General features: G+C 45.0%; 1 protein-coding gene across 3 annotated transcripts in view; it reads left to right on the forward strand.

The window, feature by feature from the left end:
- The window catches only part of ENDOU (endonuclease, poly(U) specific), a 468,374-nt gene that overhangs the window by 183,803 nt on the left and 259,995 nt on the right, over positions 1-24,576 (forward strand). For all 3 annotated transcript variants that reach the window (XM_069231037.1, XM_069231036.1, XM_069231035.1), the window contains one exon: positions 6,917-6,976. In XM_069231037.1, coding sequence (XP_069087138.1) covers positions 6,917-6,976 — 60 coding nt within the window. The remainder of the gene's footprint in view (positions 1-6,916; positions 6,977-24,576) is intronic.

Raw genomic sequence — 24,576 nt, forward strand, 5'->3', positions numbered from 1 at the left:
ACACAGCTTTTGTAATGTTTCATTGGCTAGGGAAAGTCACTGTTTAGGTTAATCTAGAATTGAATGTTTCAGAGATTACTTTATCTGAAATCATCAGTGGCCACTGATTCTAAATAGTAGTTCACCTGTCCAGTGTGTAATGCGGTGGCTCTATTTCTTACAGCAACACAAAAAGATGATGAATGGAATGCTGCACATTGTCAAACATTCACCCCAAGTCACAGATCTGAGCTAAATCCATTGTTTTTTTTGCACGCCATGTCACCCCAATTTGGACCAAGCCATATGCAAATCAGTCTTAACCCTGTTTCCCATGGAAACATTCCAGCCCAAACTGCCAGGCCACGTCCTCCCTGGATCGGAAACAAGCATCCTGGGACCATTTCCCCATTTTACACCTGTTACAATACCTAATTGGCACATTTAATTCCCTGGTCAGTTGGCTGACCACGCTTTGAGGGTCTAAGGACAAAACAAGCTTCAAGATTCCCTTTTCCTGCAACAGCTGAGCTGACCATTACCACCTGGACCTGCTCTGCACCTTGCTACTGGCCTCTGCTGGAGTGAGTCCCAGTCCCCAAGTGGTACACCCTGCTCCAAGTCCTATTCTCTGGCCTGGTTTTAGAATGCACTCCTTCTGTCCGCATGCAGCAAGAAGTAGGACTTTAAAAATGTTTTGACAACTTCCTGCCTGGAGAACCAATGAAAGCAGTCGAAGCCGCAGACATTGACCTTAAATCTCCAGTCAGCCAGAGCATGCTAGTTTGCCCTGCTGAAGGAGATATGAATTCCAGAAAAGTTTCTAAGTTTGAATGTAGAGGGCTTCATCAGGACTGAGCTTGTACAGCAACCGGTTGATGGTGAGGCCTTCCTGGGCACAGACTTTGAACTTTGCCCAATCAGAGCTTTTCCACATTTGACAATGACCTCACTGGATCCCTTCTCTTTGGCAACCGGTAATCGTCGAGCCCTGCTATAGATTTGGTGTGCCTGGTTGACAACTCATCAACAACCACTTTTTATTGGTATCAAAAAATCCTAAAGTAAATTTCTACTGGAACAATCCTAATCCCTGTATCACACTGCCAATCCACCATGGTCAACCTTAGCTTTTGACTTCGTCCACTCTTGCAGACCTGGTCTGTGCTGTTTGCAATATTTTTTTATATCAAACTTTATAAATTCATACCTTTGGTTCTACTTATTCGATTTTGTCGTGTCAGGATCATTTTGTTCATTAAAATATTCTCTATGTTTCCACATTGGTTGGGGATTTTTCTTGTGCTGTGTTCTTTTTTTTATTACTTTAGCAGTAGTGCATCAATACTGTACACATTCTCTCAATGTTAGGGCTTTCTGATTCATGCCAAGTGTAGGAAGTTGGCTCGGTATGCACTATTTCAAAGTAAGGAATAGTATGCACAGAGTCCAAGGGTTCCCCTTAGAGGTAAGATAGTGGCAAAAAGAGATAATTCTAATGCTCTATTTTGTGGTAGTGTGGTCGAGCAGTAGGCTTATCAGAGGGTAGTGTTAAGCATTTGTTGTACACACACAAGCAATAAATGAGGAACACACACTCAGAGACAATTCCAGGCCAATAGGTTTTTGTATAGAAAAATATATTTTCTTAGTTTATTTTAAGAACCACAGGTTCGAGATTTACAAGTAATGCTTTAAATGAAAGGTACTTCACTTAGGAAATTTAGGAACTTTGAATTAGAACAATAGCATATACAGTTTTCACACAAATGAGATGTAGCTATTTTAAAACTAGACACAGTGCAATTTTCAACAGTTCTTGGGGGGGGTAAGTGTTTGTTAGTTTTTGCAGGTAAGTAAACCACCTACGGGGTTCAAAGTTGGGTCCAAGGTAGAACCCATTGGGGGTTCAGAGCAATCCCAAAGTGCTGTGTGCAACCAGGCGTCGGGTTCGCAATAGGTTTCAATGGGAGACCAAGGGGTCTCTTCAGCGATGCAGGCAAGGGGGGGGGGGCTCCTCGGGGTAGCCACCACTTGGGCAAGGGAGAGGGCCACCTGGGGGTCGCTCCTGCACTGGAGGTCGGATCCTTCAGGTCCTGGGGGCTGCGGGTGCAGTGTCTTTACCAGGTGTCAGGTCTTTGAAGCAGGCAGTCGCGGTCAGGGGTAGCCTCGGGATTCCCTCTGCAGGCGTCGCTGTGGGGGCTCAGGGGGGTCAACTATGGCTACTCACGGTCTCGTAGTCGCCGGGGAGTCCTCCCTGTGGTGTTTGTTCTCCACAAGTCGAGCCGGGGGCGTCGGGTGCAGATTGCAAAGTCTCATGCTTCCGGCGGGAAACATGTGTGGTTTCAAAGTTGCTTCTTTGTTGCAAAGTTGCAGTCTTTGTGGAATAGAGCCGCTGTCCTCTGGAGTTCTTGGTCCTTCTAGATGCAGGGTAGTCCTCTGAGGCTTCAGAGGTCGCTGGACCCTGTGGAACGCGTTGCTGGAGCAGTGTCTTTAGAAGTGGGGAGACAGGCCGGTAGAGCTGGGGCCAAAGCAGTTGGTGTCTCCGTCTTCTCTGCAGGTTTTTCAGCTCAGCAGTCCTTCTTCGTCTTAGGTTGCAGGAATCCAGTTTCCTAGGTTCTGGGGAGCCCCTAAATACTGAATTTAGGGGTGTGTTTAGGTCTGGGAAGGCAGTAGCCAATGGCTACTGTCCTTGAGGGTGGCTACACCCTCTTTGTGCCTCCTCCCTGAGAGGAGGCGGGCACATCCCTATTCCTATTGGGGGAATCCTCCAAAATCAAGGTGGAGGATTTCTAAAGGCAGGGGTCACCTCAGCTCAGGACACCTTAGGGGCTGTCCTGACTGGTGGGTGACTCCTCCTTGTTTTTCTCATTATCTCCCCTGGACTTGCCGCCAAAAGTGGGGCCTGTGTCCAGGGGGCGGGCATCTCCACTAGCTGGAGTGCCCTGGGGCGCTGTAACAAAGGGGGTGAGCCTTTGAGGCTCACCGCCAGGTGTTACAGTTCCTGCAGGGGGAGGTGAGAAGCACCTATACCAGTACAGGCTTTGTTACTAGCCACAGAGTGACAAAGGCACTCTCCCCATGTGGCCAGCAACATGTCTGGTGTGTGGCAGGCTGCCAAAACCAGTCAGCCTACACAGGTAGTCGGTTAAGGTTTCAGGGGGCACCTCTAAGGTGCCCTCTGGGGTGTATGTTACAATAAAATGTACACTGGCATCAGTGTGCATTTATTGTGCTGAGAAGTTTGATACCAAACTTTCCAGTTTTCAGTTTAGCCATTATGGTGCTGTGGAGTTTGTGCATGACAGACTCCCAGACCATATACTCTTATGGCTACCCTGCACTTACAATGTCTAAGGTTTTGCTTAGACACTGTAGGGGCATAGTGCTCATGCACTTATGCCCTCACCTATGGTATAGTGCACCCTGCCTTAGGGCTGTAAGACCTGCTAGAGGGGTGACTTATCTATCTATACCTGTAGGCAGTGTGAGGTTGGCATGGCACCCTGAGGGAAGTGCCATGTTGACTTAGTCTTTTTTACCCCCACTAGCACACACAAGCTGGCAGGCAGTGTGTATGTGTTGAGTGAGGGGTCCCCAGGGTGGCATTAGACATGCTGCAGCCCTTAGAGACCTTCCCTGGCATCAAGAGGTACCAGTTACAAGGGACTTATCTGTATGCCAGGGTGTGCCAATTGTGGAAACAAAAGTACAGGTTAGGGAAAGAACACTGGTGTTGGGGCCTGATTAGCAGGCCTCAGCACACTTTCAAATCATAACTTGGCATCAGCAAAGGCAAAAAGTCAGGGGGTAACCATGCCAAGGGGGCATTTCCTTACACAACTCCCCCCAAACGAAAGAGGATGAGACTAACCTTTCCCAAGAGAACCTTCATTTTCTAAGTGGAAGAACCTGGAAAGGCCATCTGCATTGGCATGGGCAGTCCCAGATCTCTGTTCCACTATAAAGTCCATTCCCTTTAGGGAGATGGACCACCTCAACAGTTTTGGATTTTCACCTTTCATTTGCATTAGCCATTTGAGAGGTCTGTGGTCAGTCTGAACTACAAAGTGAGTACCAAAGAGGTATGGTCTCAGCTTCTTCAGGGACCAAACCACAGCAAAGGCCTCCCTCTCAATGGCACTCCAACGCTGCTCCCTGGGGAGTAACCTCCTGCTAATGAAAGCAACATATGAGAACTGCCATACCAAACATATAGAGATGGCATAAGTTTTTCTGTGGTGCACAGTTTCTCACTGGCTGGACTGTTCAGCTGTACAGCTACATATCTGCAGCAATAGAGAGGTAAATTCTGAAAATGTTCATATCTGTTCTCTGCATATCATCAGTCCCAAAACATGAAACAGGCTTTTTTCTGTGGGCTGACCGAATACTACAAAGAATCACATTTGACTCCTGCATCTTTCAAGAAATGTAAACCCACTGTGTTAATGGACAAAGTGTAGCTAGCAGTCCGAGAGTACTTCACTTGGGAAATGTGATGGAGCAAACTTATGCAAACATTTCCCTGTGCCACAGTAGGGGAACGTATTTGAAGACAGCTGTTTGTGGGGACATAAAGTGAGTTTGTTGCTGTGGAGAGTTCTCCACCATTCGGGCAATGAAGGATATGGGAGGGGAACAATAGGCAAGGGGTGAAGCAACTAGGTAAATGCAAGGAAATGTCCCTCACAGTGAAATAGCCAGTAGAAGAGTGCTGGTCAGAAGCCATTGGCCAGTGTCGAGAAGCTGTACTTGGCCCAAGCTCCACACAATAACATGGACGGCAAAAGCAGAGCAGTAAGCGTAGCAAGTGAAAGCAGATGATGTGCTGGAAAATAAGAAGCAAGTCAATTAGAGCAACGTTGAAATTTATGAATAATAAGTTCAGGTAAGTAAGGGGCGGGTTCCTAGCCCCTTTTAAGATTTTTTTTAAATACAAAAGACTTTGCAAGCACAGCACAGGTGTTGTGCAGGCGAAATATAAAAACAGGCATTTCATGTTAATTATCAGTAGCTGGTGCATTGATAACACCTTCTAACAGGGTATTAGTATTCTGATAGGGTTGAGCTGGTGCCTTGTTTTGTATTGTGCTATAATGATCAAAAATAATAATTTGTTCTATATATAATGCTCCATACCTCACATGATATTGTTTAAGCACTGTCTATGACAGGCACTACTATTACTCAAGGCAATGGTTCCCAATGAACAAACCTAAGATTGACTTAAGTTTGAGTTACCTTGCTGGCTTTCTTACTTGTGATCTGTGATGAGTGTTAATTTACTGTCAACTTTCTGAGAAATCGTATATAGTTGCATAACGCAGGGAAAGCAATGATAGCGTGAGAACCAGTATTACAACCACACAGACGATTGAATTCTTGTGTCTCTTGTGGTATGTTGATTACAATAAAATTCTGGAATAGGTTTGAGAATCTACTGACACTTGCAGCTGCTTATGACAATAGTGGGCTCCTGTTTAGTACTGACATTACAGATTGAATTATTTTATATACTCAACACTGCCTGGTATATCACTAAAAAGAAACATTTATTCAATGGTTGATGCTATTAAAGAATTTATATCTGACCTTTAGGGTGGGTCTGACTACGTGCCACTGCTCTACTGCACAGGCAAATTTTGGGGCAGCAGATAAAACACAGAGGCCTTTTCCGTATGCAAAGGGTTGCTTTTATTCTGGAAGCAGGGTGAGCTCATGGTAAAATGTTCTTTAGACTACGTTGTACCAATTAAGACCCGTATTTATACTTTTTTGGTGTCGTATTTGCGTCACTTTTGACACAAAAGCGGCGCAAACTTACAAAATATAATTGTATTTTGTAAGTTTGCGCCGCTTTTGCATCAAAAAGTGACGCAAATGCGGCGCTAAAAAAGTATAAATATGGGTCTAAGATCCTCACAACTTAAAATAACTAGACCTTTGTCTCTAGATCCCTCTTTAGCATCCTGTGCTCCACTCGACCTAGGCAAACACGATTAAACTAGCCCCAATAACGTCCTCTATCAATCTCATTCCACGTATCCATTCTCTCTTTCTACACATTCTCTACTTCCCTCCCTATCCTGCTTTCCTGAAGCCTCCCCATGCCTGCTGCAGTTAACCTCGGGGTGCAGGAAAAGTGACAGTGACACCTAGAGGTCCCACCAAATTTACAAGGAGATCCCAGCCACAGTCGAGCCAAGGGTCTGATTAGGTTTTACAAGCCCGTGCATTAGCCCAGTCCTGAAAGTATATAGCAGGTAAATAATGCCACAAACATCTTGTAAACATTTGATAGGGTTTCTTAAAAATTCAAGAAAGTGTCCCCCTTCCTGACAGCAATGCCATGGGTCACTTGATATGTATACCCTATAGTATGTAGCCTAGATCCTTAGATGGAGCAACGTTATTATCTATTAAATCAAACACAAAAAGTTTTTGTACAGTGCACATCCAAAACTTTCATATTGGAATATGTTCTCATAGGTGATAATTAAAAAAGAGGTTCAGTGAAATAAAATATTCGTCAAGGATCACACATTTTATGAAGCAGAGAAGCCAAGATTAATCTCATTTTTTCGAGTTCCAGGATGTACAGTTCAGACACTAAAATAATATATCTTTCTTTTCCCGGTTCCACATCAAAGGTTACTGTTTTGCCTACAATGAATGGCAAATACAATAGAGCTTAGGTGGCCGATAAGGGCTCGCTTTGGAGGGTCGAAGAGGACATTGGTCTGAACCAGGTCCTACCATCAGGTTCGAGAAATGCGATTACAACTTGCCTTTTTTCCACTAGAAGAAGAAGGGTTTGCTGAAGTCCTTATAGCTCTGTGATCTAAGAATGCATAAAAGTTTCAACAAACCTTGTAGTTGCATAAAACCCGGATGTCGTTCACTGAAGATTGTGCCATTCTCTTTTTTGATACAGATATAGAACCTTCTTCAGGGGGTGGCCATGATCACTATTCGAAGCTGTCGGATGTCGCAGGTAAGAAATATTGTTAGCCGAATGTTGGTGTGAGCATATGCGCTATAATGGCCATATGTGTCCATTAGACAGCTTTTATTCCGGAAATAGAATGCATGCCAGTTTTAATAATAACGTCAATATCTACGACAAATTCATTCGCGCACGTACCCTCAATAATTCAGACACAATTCTTCCAGTTAAGTACAGACACATCAAACCCACGCCCATATCTATATTTCATTCCATTTTATAAACATATAAACACGTTTCACTTTTCTTTTCTCTTTCTCCTGCCCTAAATTTCTCACTTTTTCATACCTTCCTTATGATCTGATGTAAATATATATTAGTTATAAAACCCCCAGCTCGCATTTGTCAGCTTTCTTTCAATTTTATCAAACTTGTGATTCCAGTGGCTGAAGAATCAAAAGCCAAGCAGTTATCTTTGTTCGTTCTTTTATAATACGCATGGATAAAGAGAATAAACATGTTGCTGGCTCATGCTAGCCATTTATTTTTGCAAGGTTTTATTTTTAAAAAATCCTGTTGCCGTAAAACCACTGCAGAATGGAATGGAGTGGTGCAGTGAAACCACTGCAGGGCACTTGGAAGGAAGTGGTGCAGTGAAACTACCGCGGTACACCTTGAAGGAAGTGATGCAGTAAATCGACTGCGGAGCACCTAGAAGGAAATGATGCAGTGTAACCACTGTGGAGCACCTTGAAGGAAGCGATGCAGTGTAACCACTGTGGAGCACCATGAAGGAAGTGATGCAGTGAACCCACTGCGGAGCACCTGGAAGGAAGTGGTGCAGCGAAACCAATGCGGAGCACCTGGAAGGAAGTGGGGCAGTGAAACCCCTGCAGAGCACCTGGAAGGAAGTGGTGCAGAGAGACCACTGCAGAGCACTTGGACGAAGTGATGCAGTGAAACCACTGCAGAGCATGTGGAAGGAAGTGGTGCAGTAAAACCACTGCAGAGCACCTTGAAGGAAGTGGTGCAGTGAAACCACTGCGGAGCACATGGAAGGAAGTGGTACAGTGAAACCACTGCACAGCAACTGGAAGGCAGTGGTGCAGTGAAACTACTGTGGAGCGCCTGGAAGGAAGTGGTGCAGTATAACCACTGCGGAGTACTTGAAAAGAAATGGTGCAGTGGAACCACTGCAGTGCACTTCAAAAAAGTGGTGCAGTGAAAACACTGCAGAGCACCTGAAAAGAAATGGTGCAGTGAAACGACTGCAAAGCATCTTGGAGATAGTGATGCAGTGAAACCACTGTAGGGCACCTGGAAGGAAATGGTGCAGCAAAACCACTGCGAAGCACCTGGAAGGAAGTGAAGCAGTGAAACCACTGCAGAGCTCCTGGAAGGAAGTGGTGCAGTTAAATGACTGCGGAGCACTTGGAAGGAAGTGATGCAGTGTAACCACTGCAGAGTAGTACTTACAAGGAAGTGGTGCAGTGGAAACACTGCAGAGCACTTGGAAAAAGTGGTGCAGTGAAAACACTGCAGAGCACCTCGAAGGAAGTGGTGCAGTGAAATTACTGCAGAGCACCTTGAAGGAAGTGATGAAATGAACCCACTTTTGAACACCTGGAAGGAAGTGGTGCAGTATAACCACTGCAGAGTACTTGAAAAGAAGTGGTGCAGTGGAACCACTGCGGACCACTTGGAAAAAGTGGTGCAGTGAAAACACTGCAGAGCACCTCGAAGGAAGTGGTGCAGTGAAATTACTGCAGAGCACCTTGAAGGAAGTGATGAAGTGAACCCACTTTTGAACACCTGGAAGGAAGTGGTGCAGTATAACCACTGCAGAGTACTTGAAAAGAAGTGGTGCAGTGAAAACACTGCAGAGCACCTGAAAAGAAATGGTGCAGTGAAACGACTGCAAAGCATCTTGGAGGAAGTGATGCAGTGAAACCACTGTAGGGCTCCTGGAAGGAAGTGGTGCAGTTAAATGACTGCGGAGCACTTGGAAGGAAGTGATGCAGTGTAACCACTGCAGAGTACTTACAAGGAAGTGGTGCAGTGGAATCACTGCAGAGCACATGGAAAAAAGTGGTGCAGTGAAAACACTGCAGAGCACCTGGAAAGAAGTGGTGCAGTGAAACTACTGCAGAGCACCTTGAAGGAAGTGATGTAGTGAACCCACTGCGGAGCACCTGGAAGGAAGTGGTGCAGTATAACCACTGCAGAGTACTTGAAAGAAAGTGGTGTAGTGGAATCACTTCAGAGCACTTGGAAAAAAGTGGTGCAGTGAAAACACTGCAGAGCACCTGGAAATAAATGGTGCAGTGAAACGACTGCAAAGCACATTGAAGGAAGTGATGCAGTGAAACCACTGCGGAGCACCTGGAAGGAAGTGGTGCTGTGTAACCACTGCACAGTACTTGTCAGCAAGTGGTGCAGTGAAACCTCTGCAGAGTACTTGCAAATAAGTGGTGCAGTGAAACCACTGCAGAGCACCTGGAAGGAAATGGTGCAGTGAAACGACTGCAAAGCATCTTGAAGGAAGTGATGCAGTGAACCAACTGCAGAGCACTTGGAAGGAAGTGGTGCAGCAAAACCACTGTGAAGCACCTGGAAGGAAGTGGTGCAGCAAAACCCCTGCGGAGCACCTGGAAGGAAGTGGTGCAGTGAAATGACTGTGGAGCACTTGGAAGGAAATGATGCAGTGTATCCACTGCAGAGTACCTGAAAGGAAGTGGTGCAGTGCAATCACTGCAGAGAACTTGGAAAAAAGTGGTGCAGTGAAAACACTGCAGAGAACCTGAAAGAAGTGGTGCAGTGAAACGACTGCAGAGCACTTGGAAGGCAGTGATGCAGTGTAACCACTACAGAGTACTTGAAAGGAAGTGATGCAGTGGAATCACTGCAGAGCACTTGGAAAAAAGTGGTGCAGTGAAAACACTGCAGAGCACCTGGAAAGAATTGGTGCAGTGAAACGGCTGCAAAGCACCTTGAAGGAAGTGATGCAGTGAGACCACTGCGGAGCACCTGGAAGGAAGCGGGCTGTGTAACCACTGCAGAGTACTTGAAAGCAAGTGGTGCTGTGAAACCTCTGCAGAGTACTTACATTAAAGTGGTGCAGTGAAACAACTGCAGAGCACCTGGAAGGAAATGGTGCAGTGAAACGACTGCGAAGCATCTTGAAGGAAGTGATGCAGTGAACCAACGGGGGAGCACTTGGAAGGAAGTGGTGCAACAAAACCCCTTCGAAGCACCTGGAAGGAAGTGGTGCAGCAAAACCCCTGCAGAGCACATGGAAGGAAGTGGTGCAGTGAAACAACTGCAGAGCACCTTGAAGGAAGTGATGCAGTGAACCAACTGCGGAGCACTTGGAATAAAGTGATGCGGTTTAACCACTGCAGAGTACTTGAAAGGAAGTGATGCAGTGGAACCACTGCAGAGCACTTGGAAAAAAGCGGTGCAGTAAAAACACTGCAGAGCACCTGGAAAGAAATGGTTCAGTGAAACGACTGCAAAGCACCTTCAAGGAAGTGATGCAGTGAAACCTCTGCGGAGCACCAGTAAGTAAGTGGTGCAGTGTAACCACTGCAGAGTACTTGAAAGCAAGTGGTGCAGTGAACCCTCTGCAGAGCACTTGGAAAAAAGTGGTGCAGTGAAACCACTGCAGAGCACCTGGAAGGAAATGGTGCAGTGAAACAACTGCGAAGCTCCTTGAAGGAGGGGATGGAGTGAAACCATTGAGGAGCACCTGGAAGAAAGTAGTGCAGTGAAACCACTGCGGAGCACCTGGAAGTAAGTGAGGCATTGAAACCCCTGCAGAGCACCTGAAAGGAAGTGGTTCAGTGAAACGACTGCTGAGCACCTTGAAAGAAGTGATGCAGTAAATCCACTGTAGAGCACCTGGAAGGTAGTGGTGCAGTCAAACGACTGCGAAGCACACAGTAGGAAGTGGTGCAGTGAAACCACTGCAGAGCACTTGGAAGGGAGTAATGCAGTGAAATCGCTGCAGAGCACTTTGGAGGAAGTAGCAAGGGCTTAAGTAATAGAGTTTGACATTATGGCTCACAGCACCTCTTCAGCGAGTCGGCGTTTGTTGTGATTTGCAGTGATTGTTGATGTCAAAGCATTGAAGGTGGAAGCCACATATGGAATGAGAATGCTCATACACGCTGTGGGGATTAACCGCACAGGCAAATGAAGGGCATAGCAAACAGGATGACTGTAAGGAACTCTGTGACTATATGATAACCACCTTTTCACCGTGACCTTTACCTTAGTCATTTCAATCCCACCTCCGATATGGAGTACTCGTTGTTCCCCTCTAGCGGCCACATGTCATCTCTCTTTCTTCAAGGAATGTGGTCATCGCTTACTACTCAAGGAAAGTGCCCCCTCCGAGAAAAGATGCGGTTGAGAATGTCTAATTCGTTTAATGTGCTCTGGCATATTCCACTTGAGAAGCGACAATAGTGAGCACCAAGGGATGCTTTGAAGTAGTTGCATCTGTAGCACGATTTCATGTAATTGGAACATGAGGGGATATTGGGAATGACAAGACCCATAACAAGAAGTGTGTCCGGACCGGACAATTTTTATATTGTTTATGGAAGCCCACATTTATTAGGACCACAATAAAGAAAATGACAGCATGCCTCTTTATTATTTTCCTTTATTTCGGCTCAGAAAGCCATAAAAAGGTACAGGAAAAAAAGCCATGCATCCATGTGAAAAGCAAGCATAAATCATTACAGTACAAATTAAATACAGTATTAAAAACTTCCAAATAGAAATGAACCCCTTCGCTGCTAGATCTTTTCCCACCCCAGTGCTAGGTCTTTTTTTCGGTGCTTAGGCCTCCATAGCGTTTTGTCCACTTAAGCTATCCATGTCAAATTTGTATCCTTTTTTACAACATCTTAGGAATTCTAAAAGTACCCAGGGTTTGTGGATTCCTCTGGATAGGACCCAGAAATAGGCAAAAATACAGCTACATTTTGTTTTTTTTGGGGGGGGGAATGAGAAAAAAGTGCCAGCCTGTTTTTTGTTCTCCAAATGATATTAACAAACAGTTTGTGGCACTAAAATCACAATCTTCCCAGCTTTCAGGAACAGGCAGACAATTCAGAATTTTTTTTTTAACACACTTTTGGTATTTTACTTGGCAATAGCCTATGCTTCCTATTTTTTGTGCTTCCAACCTCCTTGCAGTTTGTAGAGGAAGCAGCTGTGAAACCCATGGCGGGTCCCGGAAAGCTATACATTTCTGAACACTAGACAAAATTCTGAATTCAACAAGGGGCATGTGTGCAGACCCTACAAGGTTTTCCCAAAGAAATCACATGTTGAATTAAAAAAATATTGAACATTGGTAGGAAAAAACAGGCATTTGTGACAACATTTTCATTTGTAACTTCTCGTTATAATGGCAGATTTACAAAACCTATAAACCATTACATCTGCTAGACCCTTCCGTTTGTGTAGATACATAGGGTTTGTGGGTTTTCCTAGAACTTGAGGTACCCAGAGATAATAACTGAGCTGCACCTTGCAATGTTTTTTCATTGTGTACCAGGTATGTGGCAATTCATTTGGTAAAAAATAAACAGTGAAAAATAGGTATCAAGAAAACCTATGTATTTCCAAAATAGGCACAAGATATAGAATTTAGAAGCAAGGGTTTTTTGCACCTATGGAAAACTAGCAAGCCTGTAAATTTTTTAAAACTAGACACCTAGGGAAATCTAGGATAGGACAGATTGCATGGCTCTCACTAGTTTGTGTTTCCCAGAATCCCTTGCAAACCTCAAACTTTGACTAAAGACACATTTTCCTCACATTTCTGTGTTGGAAATTTCTGGAATCTGCAGAGAGCCACAAACTTCCTTACACCCAGCATTTCCCTACATCATCTGCTAAAAATGGTACCTCACTTGTGAAGGTAGGCCTAGTGGCCACAACAGGAAATGGCCCAAAACGCAGCATGGATACATCAAATTATTCAATGCAAAACTGACCCATTTTTTGCAAAGTGGGCAGCTGTGTTTTTGGGTCCCTACCTCAGACATCTAGGAAACATAGCAAACCTATGTATTTTTGAAAAGTAGAAACCTAGAGGAATGCAGGATGGGGCAATGTGCATGGCTCTCACCAGGTTGTGTTACCCAGACTTTCTTGCAAACCTCAAACTTTCACTAAGAGAGCACATTTTTCTAACTTTTCTTTGATGTAAAGTTCTGGAATCTGCAGGGAGCCATAAACTTCCTTACACCTAGCATTCTCCTAAGCCTTCTGATAAAAATGGTGCCTCACTTGTGTGGGAGGGCTGGTGCCCATGATAGGAAACGGCCCAAAACGCAACATGGATACATCAAATTTCTCCACACAAAACTGACAATTTTTTTGTAAAGCGGGTAGCTGTGCTTTTTGGGCCTTAGCTCAGCTGGCATCGAGGGAAACCTAGCAAACCTGTACATTTTTGATAATTAGACACCTAGGGGAATCCAGGATGGGGTGATGTGGGTGGCTCTCACCAAGTTGTTTTACCCCGAATCCTTTGCAAACCTCAAACATTGACTAAAAACATATTTTCCTCACATTTCTGTGATAGAACCTTTTTCCTGCAGGAATCCATACAATTCCTACCACCCAGTATTTCCCTACTTCTGTTGATAAAAATATTGAACCACTTGTGTGGCTGGGCCTGATGCCAGTGACAGGAACGGATCAAACCAAGGACAGTAGGAGACTTTGCATGAGGACTTCTATTGATCTCAGTTGGATCCGTGCTTGTTGCTGGCACTAGGCCCAACCACACAAGTTTAAGAGAATTTTCATCGGCAGAAGTAGGGCAATGCTGGGTGGTAGGAATTTTGTGGAATCTTGCGGATTTCCATTACAGAAATGTGAGGAAAATGTGTGTTTGCAGTCAACGTTTGAGGTTTGCAGAGCATTGTGGGTAAGAAAATGGTGGGGGATGCATGTGAAGCACACCACCCTGAACTCCCCCAGATGTCTAGTTTTCAGAACGGTCTGGGCCTGGTAGGTTTTTCCAAATGGTAGCCTACTCAAGCCCAAAAAGTGCAGCTGTTCACCATTGCAAGTGGGATGATACTGAGAGTTAACCAAACTCTCCTGGCCCATTTGTAAAAACAACATCTAAAACACTCAAATGCCCTCTTGCTTGCCATTGGGATGAGATGGTTTAGTCTGTAGGTGAGCAGAAAGACTGTTTAGATTTTAGGGCTGAGGGCGGGGCCTCATGTTATGCTGAGAAAGACCCACACCATAATATTGCCAAAAATATATACTGCTGACATACAGTGTGTTTTTTGTGCCCCTCGTAGGGCAGTTTGGGGGTAAAAATCTGCCCTCAGGGGAAGCAGGAAGTCTGTTGCTTCATTTTTATTGGGAGGGGGAGAATAGCTATGCCGGGCATCCACCTCCCCTATAATAAAAAAGTATTTGCTAGTGTTTAGTGGGCTTTCTGCCTCCCCCCCCCCAGGGGGGCAGATGCGATTAATTGCCCACAGCTGTCCTCTGGGGGAGACAGAGAGACTGTTTCCCCATTTTTCAGAGGGTGGGGCATGGCCATGCCCATGCTGAGCAGATCCCACACCTACAATAAAAAAAAGTAATCCCTGGCATCCAGTAGGCTTGCTGCCCCCTAGGAAGCATATGGGTGCAATTGACCCATTCTGGCCCCCAGCGGGGTCAGAAAGACTGTTTCCCCTTTTGTGAGGGGCGGGGGAATAGCTATTTCCATGCTGGGCCTCCCTCACCCCTACAATTTGTTTTCAAGCAGTAATCCCTGGTATCTAGTGGTCTTTCTCCCCCCTCAGAAGGGTAGATGGGGGTAATTTGCCTCATCTGACCCTTGGGGGGCAGAAAGACTGCGTCCCCATTTTATGGGTGGCGGAGTCATGGCCCCACCCCTAAAATTGAAAGAACAGTAACCCCTGGTATCTTGTGGGCTTTCTGTCCCCCCCTCCCCTGTTGGGGGGGACTGATTGGGGTAGCTGCTCCCTCTAACCCTAGGAGGGCAGAAAGACTGTGCTGCCATTTATATGGGGTAGTTGTATGGTTATTCCCATGCTGAGCAGCCCCACATCCCTACTATTAGAAAAAGTAATCACTGGTATCGAGTGGGCTTTCTGCCCCTCCCTCCCTGGGGCTGATGAGGTAAATATCCCCATCTGCCACCCCCCCGGGGACTCAAAAACTGTTTTGAAGTATTGAGTGGTGGGGAAATCATGATCCCACCCTTAAAAAAAGTATCCCTGGCATTTAGTAGGCTTTCTGCCCTTCTTGGTGGGGCGATGGGGTAATTGCCCCTAGTTGTACCCAGGGGTGCAGAAAGACTGTTTCTGTTTTAGGAGGTGGAGTCATGGCCATGCCTTTACTGGGCTGCCCCACGCCTACAAATCGAAAAAAATAGTAATTCCTGGTGTCTAGTGGGCTTTATGCCCCGAGGTGCACACGGGGAACAGAAAGACTGTATAGTTACAATCTTTTGAGGGGGAGCACAAGCCCTTGCCCAAGGGGTAGCTCCGCCCTCCCTGGTGACCCCCCTCCCTGGTGTCTAGTGGGTGAATTCCTGCTTGAGGATCACCCCCTTGGGTGATCCTCAAGGTGGAATACACTAAGGAGATGCTCCCCATTCCAATGATACCTCTCCCATCTGCATTCGTGCTTGAGGGGCTGAGATAGCCTCATAAGCACCGAAGCAGTGAAAGTGAAATTAGCTGGCTCGTTTCACTTTCACTGTAATGACGTCAGCATGCCAGGCACACTAATTGTCATTACAGTTAAAAAAAATGCGTCAGGTGGCAGAGGAAGCTCTTTCCACACTCCTGGGACTAAAAAATAAAAAATAAAATCCCTCTGCTGTGAACAGCAGAGGGATTTCCTGGGTGTATGCAGAGTACCGAACGGTTCCGTTATTAGCACACGCCCACTGTAGCTGAGGAAGGAACCGTTCCATCCTCAGCACCACACCTCTTAAAGACAATAAAAGATCAATAAAGTTACATAAATACTCAAATAATTACTCGAGTGCCTAAGGAAATAAAATCCTAGTAATCACTGGTAAAAAAACACTAGTGTGTGCAAATTTTAAGCTAAAAATGTAAGTTTTTTTTTTTTTTTTAAAGATACCCAAGGCTAATTCCTAACATTGCAATACAGTGAGGTCTTTGGGTAAACGTACCTTTAAATCTTGGGCCCAAATTTAGAAAGAGCCTAGCTCCAACTATTGCCACATTAACTGTTCTGCTAATGTGGCGATAGTGTGTCAAAAACGCTGCACCATATTTACAAAGTGGTGCAAGGCACGCATTGCGCCACTTTGTAAACCCTTGCGCCACATTATGCCTGTGCCAGGGACAAGGAATGCAAAGGGGGCATTCCATCAGTTGGGGCCGCAAAAATAGCACAGTAGAATCTTTAAGATTCCATTGCACCATTTTTAGCTGCATTTTTAACACCTGCACAGAGCAGGTGTTAAAAGAAGACAAACCATTATTTTTAATTGGCCTCTATGTACTTTGCAGGATTAGCTCCAAACTTTTTTGCATTTATCCTGAAAAGTACAACTATAGCATCACAAATTATGACATTATTGTCCCTAACTTGTGCCCTGGTGCACTGAATTGTAAATATGGCGCACACATAATGGTGTTAGAGGGGCGCAAAATTGGCCGCAAGAAAAGTGGCATTTCATGACAATGAAGTGCCACTTTTCTTAAATCAGGGCCTTTGTTTCTTCAGGCCTAATAGGCTTCATCCTGATGTGCCATACTGAAAACAAGCAGCTTGCAATTGAATAAACAACACATTCTCTAGTAACAGTCTCAAATACTCTCAAAGCATTACGATGAATACTAAGGCCAAGGAGATGGCAGAGGGGGATAATCCAGTAAGAACACTGCTTTTTAAAGGTACTACCAAAATAATATCTGTCCGTCATCTTCAACTGCCTGACAACCCATTGGACACAAATTAGAAAGATCAGTTGTTGTGTTTCAAGAGCAGTGAAGAAGGCCAATAGTAAAATTCCAAGTCTGAATTTTATGTAAAGTGCTCGTGTAAATCGATTACTAACATAATTCGTAAAAGGCCCAAAGTCATTGAAAAGACAAATAAAGGTCCGTGAGGCTACCTGAGGATACAGCAGAAATTCTGGCTCCTATGATGAAGTTCCAATAAAACGTTTTTAAATTTTTGACGTGTGCCACGAGGTATCCCAGTAGAATGAAACCAAATCAGGCTTAACTTGGATAACAAAGTTTTTATATAGAAGATCCAGGGGAGTGTGCTAGTTGATAGCTCTGTCAATAATTCTCTGAGGCAATCCAGATTGAGGGTCGGATCCTTAGTGGTTTAGAGCCTAATCCAGCATAGATTGGGTGTTATGGCAGCAATATCTGAAATGGATCTAAGGTTCAGATCAAATCTTAATGAAAGTGTTGGGGTGCTTGTGAGAAATCTCAAAAGTGACTTTATAAAAACGTTTTCAGATTTTTCAAGTGTAGGAAGATTGCAGTAATCCTCCCACAAATCCTCCCTATAAAATGATGCCCCTCATTCTTAGTTCTTATATTTTTCTAAAGCAGGTAAAATGCCAAAAGAGGATGATCTGTTTGCAAATCTTATGATAGTCCCTGCTCTATGTCTTAGTGTCAGTACACTTATCTCTGTCTGGGATAACCATTTGTGGGAATCATTGAGCTTCACACCCAGCTAATGTAATCAAAAGACACTATCTCATGTCTTGCCCTTTAAAGCGACCTTCCTGTTGATCTTTTTACGGGTACTACAGATCATATACTTTGTTTCTTATTATTAATTTATAAACTGTGGTTTTTACAAAATAAACTACATTTCTCTAAGATTGTAGAAATACCCCGTGCAGTTTTAGAAAGAAGCAAAGTGTAATCTGCAAAAATGAGACTCAGTGGGGTAGATTTAAGAAAAGTGACGCTGCTCTCTCTTCAAGCACCACTTTTCTTGCACCTCATAGCGCACCCCTACTGCCACCATGTGTGTGCCATATTTAAAATCACACACCATGGCGCAGGGTAGGGGGCAATAGTGTCATAATGTTTGACGCTAACGATGTACTGTTCAGGGTTAGTGCCAAAATTTTGGTGCTATCCCTGAACAGTACATAGGGCCTATTATGAATAATGGTGTGCTTCCTTTAACGCCTGCTCTGAGAAGTCATTAAAAATGCCGCAAAAAATGCTGCAAAGAAATCTTTTAGATGGTGTAGGCATAATGTGGTGCAAGGGGTTGCAAATCTGGTGCAGCGATTTTGGCCTCATTGGGCCACATTAGCGTAAAAAATAAATGACACTATTGTGGTGCAAGGAGGCGCTAGGCCCTCTTAAATCTGGGCCTGTATTTTTTGTCCAGACATTTTGGGGGAGTTATTTTCACAGTCTAAGAGGTAACAAATGCATCTATTTTTATATGGCAAGAAAATAGTAGGGGCCAGAACACACCCTTTCCAGATGCCTCTTTTAATGGGCATATCCTCCCTCAGTTCCTCACCTGGACCCCAACTAACTCTTGCACAATTTTCAGTATACAGGGCCTGAATTAGAGACAGTAAACCTACTGGCACCCAAGCTTCCAAAAAAACCTCCCAAAGTTTCTCTCTTGGAACAAGGTCAAATACAGCACGTAGGTCCTACAATACTATACCACAAATAGTGGCCCACGGTCAATATATACAGTTTTCCATTTGATTTACAAAAATCGTAAAACCTGGTCAATTGTACTTATGTTGGGTCTGAACCCCGTCTGAAAATGTGATAAAACTTGTTTCGAGGATATTCAGTCCCTCAACCTTGTTATAATTTGCATACTATAAACCTTTTGAACAATATCATTTAAACTTATGGGACAATAATTTCCCGGAAATAACTTGTCCCCCTTTTTAAAAATTGAAATAATTGCCACACCTTCCCAGGATCTTGTAATTGGGACTCCAGCAGCTATAGCATTAGATATACAATTCCCAAATCTGAGGTTCAACATGGAACAGGTCAGCTGAAATTGTATCTAACCCTGGGACTTTCCACATCTTCTGAGCCTGATTTGCAGCTATAGTTTCTTCTAGTGTAAATGATACTGATTCTACTCCAGACAGTTCAACAGCAAATGGAAAACACCTCTCATGAAGCTTCATAACCTGGGAAGGAGTAAGGGCTTGGTCTGCCAAGATGGACAATTCTACAGAGACATTTCTATAGATCTCTTTTATATCCCCATTGGATTTAGATATAACTTCTCAATATGATAGGATTACAGGTTACAGAAGGTCTGGTCGTGCTAAATCCCTTATCCAAGACCTTTTCCGATCAAGGGTAATGGGGAAATTATCACTTTCACAGTGGTCTATAACCACCATATCTACTATTTCATGCCAGATCCGTAAATCCATTAGTATGTAATCAATATTACTTTTAGAAGTTCCCCTTTCAAAAGCTGGTTTGGCTGTATTATCTGAAATGGATTGACCATTGTATGCTCTTAAACCATGTGAAACCACTAAGTCTACGATCTGAAGAGCAGCTAAGCTCATTCTAGGAGCTTTTCATAGATCCAGAATATGTGGAGATTCCTGAATATGCATCTTCATCCCTAGTCAATTCCAGTAGGGACATATAAGGCTAAATACTGGTGTTGAAATCCCCTCCAATACTCACATGAAGTCTCAAACTAAAATCTACTAGGACATTCAAAACTGTCATAGTGAGGGATGTTTTATTAAAAGGAGAAGATTTAATATAGATGGTAATCAACAGATTTGGAATCCCATAGGACCCAGGAGATCTGGAGAATCAATATTAATTTTCTTAATTGAACAATAGAGGGACACTGCGGTCCATATGATAAGCCTCCAGATGGTCTACCTGCTTCTGTGGGTCTGGTTTCTATATTATGTGTTATGAAACCCTGTCTATAAATCTTTGTGAGAGCCCAGGTCTCTTGATAAATACAGATATTAAATCTATAAATAGACCTCATTCCTCTTCCAATTTAGGATGAATCCTTGCTATGTTCCAACTAACTAGATGCATGGATGGATCGAGGTTTTTGGCATTATGTTTTGCATTTAAGGGGATGTTTGATGGTATTATACATCTAGACATAACTGAGGTGGTGTTACTTGACACTAGGGAATTGCCAAGAGCCCTCTGCCTACCTGAGCATGAAACAAATACCCTTGTCCTGGAGCTGTGCTGACAAACATCCTCACCTAGGCATGTAGGTTGGGGAAACATGAGAAATGGGGAGGCAGGCGTAAGATGCAGTCAATCAATCTCTGCCAAACCACTCTCCTGAAGAATAATTAAGTTGTCACCATCTTTCTGGCCTGCTATATTTCCCAATCATGCCCATTCTTACTCTCAACCAGGCGAGAATCCAACATTTTTTAACTTGAAACAATTTTCAGACCCATAGGGAGAGATGTTCTCGTGGTCTAATGAAATGAGGCGTTCGACCAAATCAGCAGTAACTAATTTCAGTTCAACACGCCTCTTATTCATTGCTATTTAGGAATAGCCATTTCCTCTGCATCCTTCAAGTGATTTCCAACCAATTCTGTACCTCCCAGTATTTTCTCTAATTTGACAAAAATTGGTCACTTTGTGATATAAGTGGAATGAAATGGTTAGTTATAAAGTCCACTGTTAGACCTGACAGCCTTAGGGTGGTCACCCCTAACTTTTTGCCTGCCTCCATCCACTTTTGGACACTGCTTTTGCTGGTTTTAGGACTTTGCACACTTTACCACTGCTAATCTGTGCTAAAGAGCACATGCTCTCTCCCTTTAAACATGATGACATTGGATCACACCCAACTGGATTATTTAATTTACTTATTGGTCCCTAGAAAAGTGCACTATATGTGCCCAGGGCCTGTAGATTAAATGCTACTAGTAGGCCTGCAGCACAGATTGTGCAACCCACATAAGTAGCCCCTTAACCATGTCTCAGACTTGCCATTGCAAGGCTTGTGTGTGCAGTTTCATTGCCAATTCGACTTGGCATTTAAAAGTTCTTGCCAAGCCTAAAACTCCCCTTTTTTATATATAAGTTACCCCTAAGGTAGGCCCAAGGTAACCCATATGGCACAGTGCTGTGTAGATAAAAGGCAGGACATGTACGTGAGTAGTTTACATGTCCTTGTATGGGAAAAACTCCAAAATTCGTTTTGCACTGCTGTGAGGCCTGCTCCTTTCATAAGCTAACATTAAGGCTACCCTCATATACTGATTGAGTGGTAGCTTCTGATCTGAAAGGAGTAACAAGGTAATATTTAATATGGCCAGAATGGTAATACAAAATCCTGCTGACTGGTGAAATTGGATTTAATATTACTATTTTAGAAATGCCACTTTTAGAAAGTGAGCATTTCTCTGCACTTAAATCCTTCTGTGCCTTACAATTCATGTATGGCTAGGTTTAGTTGACTGCTCCCTTGTGCATTCATTCAGACAAACCCCAAACAGAGGATGCTCAGTCACACTTGCGTACATCTGCTGTAAGGAAATGCCTCCTTGGCATGGTTACCCCCTAACTTTTTGCCTTTGCTGATGCTAAGTTTTGATTGAAAATGTACTGGGACCCGGCTAACCAGGCCCCAGCAACAGTGTCCTTTCCCTAAACTGTACCATTGCTTCCACAATTGAACAGCCCTGGCACTCAGATAAGTCCCTTGTAACTGGTACCCCTGGTACCAAGGGCCCTGATGCCAGGGAAGGTCTGTAAGGGCTACAGCATGTCTTTTGCCACCCTGGGGACCCCTCACTCAGCACATGCACACTCACAGCTTGTGTGTGCTGGTGGGAGAAAAAGACTAAGTCGACATGGCACTCCCCTCAGAGTACCATGCCAACCTCATTCTGCCCGTGGCATAGGTAAGGCACCCCTTTAGCAGCCCTTACAGCTCTAAGGCAGGGTGCACTATACCACAGGTGAGGGCATAGGTGCATGAGCACTATGCCCCTACAGTGTCTAAGCAAAACCTTAGACATTGTAAGTGCAGGGTAGCCATAAGAGTATATGGTCTGGGAGTTTGTCAAACACGAACTCCACAGTTCCATAATGGCTACACTGAAGACTGAGAAGTTTGGTATCAAACTTCTCAGCACAATAAATGCACACTGATGCCAGTGTGCAATTTATTGTCACATACACCCAGAGGGCATCTTAGAGATGTCCCCTGAATACCAATCTGACTTCTAGTGTAGGCTGACCAGTTTGTGCCAGCCTGCCACACACCAGACATGTTGCTGGCCACATGGGGAGAGTGCCTTTGTCACTCTGTGGCCAGGAACAAAGCTTGTACTGGGTGGAGGTGCTTCACACCTCCCCCTGCAGGAGCTTTAACACCTGGCGGTGAGCCTCAAAGGCTCACCCCTTTTGTTACAGTGCCCCAGGGCATCCCAGCTAGTGGAGATGCCTGCCCCTCCGGCCACTGCCCCCACTTTTGGTGGCAAGGCTGGAGGAGATAATGAGAAAAACAAGGAGGAGTCACCCACCAGTCAGGACAGCCCGTAAAGGTGTCCTGAGCTGAGGTGACCCCTGCCTTTAGAAATCCTCCATCTTAGTTTTGGAGGATTCCCCCAATAGGATTAGGGTTGTGCCCCCCTCCCCACAGGGAGGAGGCACAAAGAGGGTGTAGCCACCCTCAAGGACAGTAGCCATTGGCTACTGCCCTCCCAGACCTAAACACACCCCTAACTTCAGTATTTAGGGGCACCCCAAATCAGATTCCTGCAACCTGAAGAAACAAGAAGGACTGCTGACCTACAATCCTGCAGAGAAGAAGGAAGCCGACAACTGCTTTGGCCCCAGGCCTACTGGCCTGTATCCAACTTCAAAAACTTGCAACCAGCGATGCATCCGACAGGGACCAGCGACCTCTGAAGCCTCAGAGGCCTGCCCTGGACTAAAGGACCAAGAAACTCCTGTGAGCAGCGGCCCTGCTCAAAACCAGCTACTTCTTTGCAACAAAGAAGCAACTTCAAAACTTCCAGTTTCCTGCCGGAAGCGTGAGACTTCACACTCTGCACCCGGCGCCCCCGGCTCGAGATCCAGAGAACAAACACCACAGGGAGGACTCCCCGGCGACTGCGAGCCTGTGAGGAGCCAGAGACGACCCCCCTGATCCCCCACAGCGACGCCTGTAGAGAGAATCCAGAGGCTCCCCCTGACCGCGACTGCCTGTAACAAGGGACCCAACGCCTGGAACCAGCACTGCACCCGCAGCCCTCAGGACCTGAAGGAACCGAACCCCATGCAGAAATGCCCCCCAGGTGACCCTCAGCCTAGCCCAGGTGGTGGCTGTCGCGAGAAGCCCCCCCTGTGCCTGCCTGCACTGCTAGAGTGACCCCCGGGTCCCTCCATTGAAACCAATACAAAACCAGATGCCTGCTCTGCACACTGCACCCGGCCTCCCCTGTGCCGCTGAGGGTGTGTTTTGTATGCCTACTTGGGTCCCCCACAGTGCTCTACAAAACCCCCCTGGTCTGCCCCCCGAGGACACAGGTACTTACCTGCTGGCAGACTAGAACTGGAGCACCCCTGTTCACCAGAGGCGCCTATGTGTTTTGGGCACCTCTTTGACCTCTTCACCTGACCGGGCCTGAGCTGCTGGTGTGGTAACCTTGGTGTTGCCTTGAACCACCAATGGTGGGCTGCCTATGCCCCAGAACTGAGACTTGTGAGTGTTTTACTTACCTCACAAACTAACCTTTACTTACCTAACCCAGGAACTTTCGATTTTTGCAGTGTCCACTTTGAAAATAGCTTATTGCCATTTTTACAAAGACTGCATATGATATTGCTTTATTCAAAGTTCCTAAGTTACCTAAGTGAAGCACCTTGCATTTTATGTGTTTACTTCAAATCTTGAACCTGTGGTTCTTAAAATAAACTAAGAAAATATATTTTTCTATATAAAAACCTATTGGCCTGGAGTAAGTCTTTGAGTGTGTGTTCCTCATTTATTGCCTGTGTGTGTACAACAAATGCTGAACACTACCCTCTGATAAGCCTACTGCTCGACCAAACTACACCAAAATAGAGCATTAGAATTATCTAATTGTGCCACTATCTTACCTCTAAGGGGAACCCTTGGACTCTGTGCACACTATCGCTTACTTTGAGATAGTATATAGAGAGCCAACTTCCTACATCTGCATATAGAATGGGTCTTCTTGGGCTGGGAGGGCGGAGGGCCTGACACTTACATGTCAAAGGACAGTAGCCTGCTCTCACACAAAGGACTGTCACACCCCCTACTGGGTCCCTGGCAGACAGGATGGAACTGAAAGGGGACCTTGTGCACTTCTAAGCCACTCTTTCAAGTCTCCCCACTTCAAAGGCACATTTGGCTATTTAAGCACGGCCTCTGCCCCTACAAACTCAGACTATTCCTGGAGAAGAACCTGAACCAAAACCTGCAACCAGCCAAGAAGAAATGCCTGGCTGCCCAAAGGACTCACCTGACTGCTTTTCTGAGAGGGACTGCTGCCTTGCTGTTGCCCTGCTGCATTGCTGCTTTCTGGCTGTGCTGAGGAAGTGCTCTCCAAGGGCTTGGATAGAGCGTGCCTCCTGTTCCCTGAAGTCTCA

This window comes from Pleurodeles waltl, chromosome 4_2 (genome assembly GCF_031143425.1).
Source record: "Pleurodeles waltl isolate 20211129_DDA chromosome 4_2, aPleWal1.hap1.20221129, whole genome shotgun sequence".
Taxonomy (NCBI): Eukaryota; Metazoa; Chordata; class Amphibia; order Caudata; family Salamandridae; genus Pleurodeles; species Pleurodeles waltl.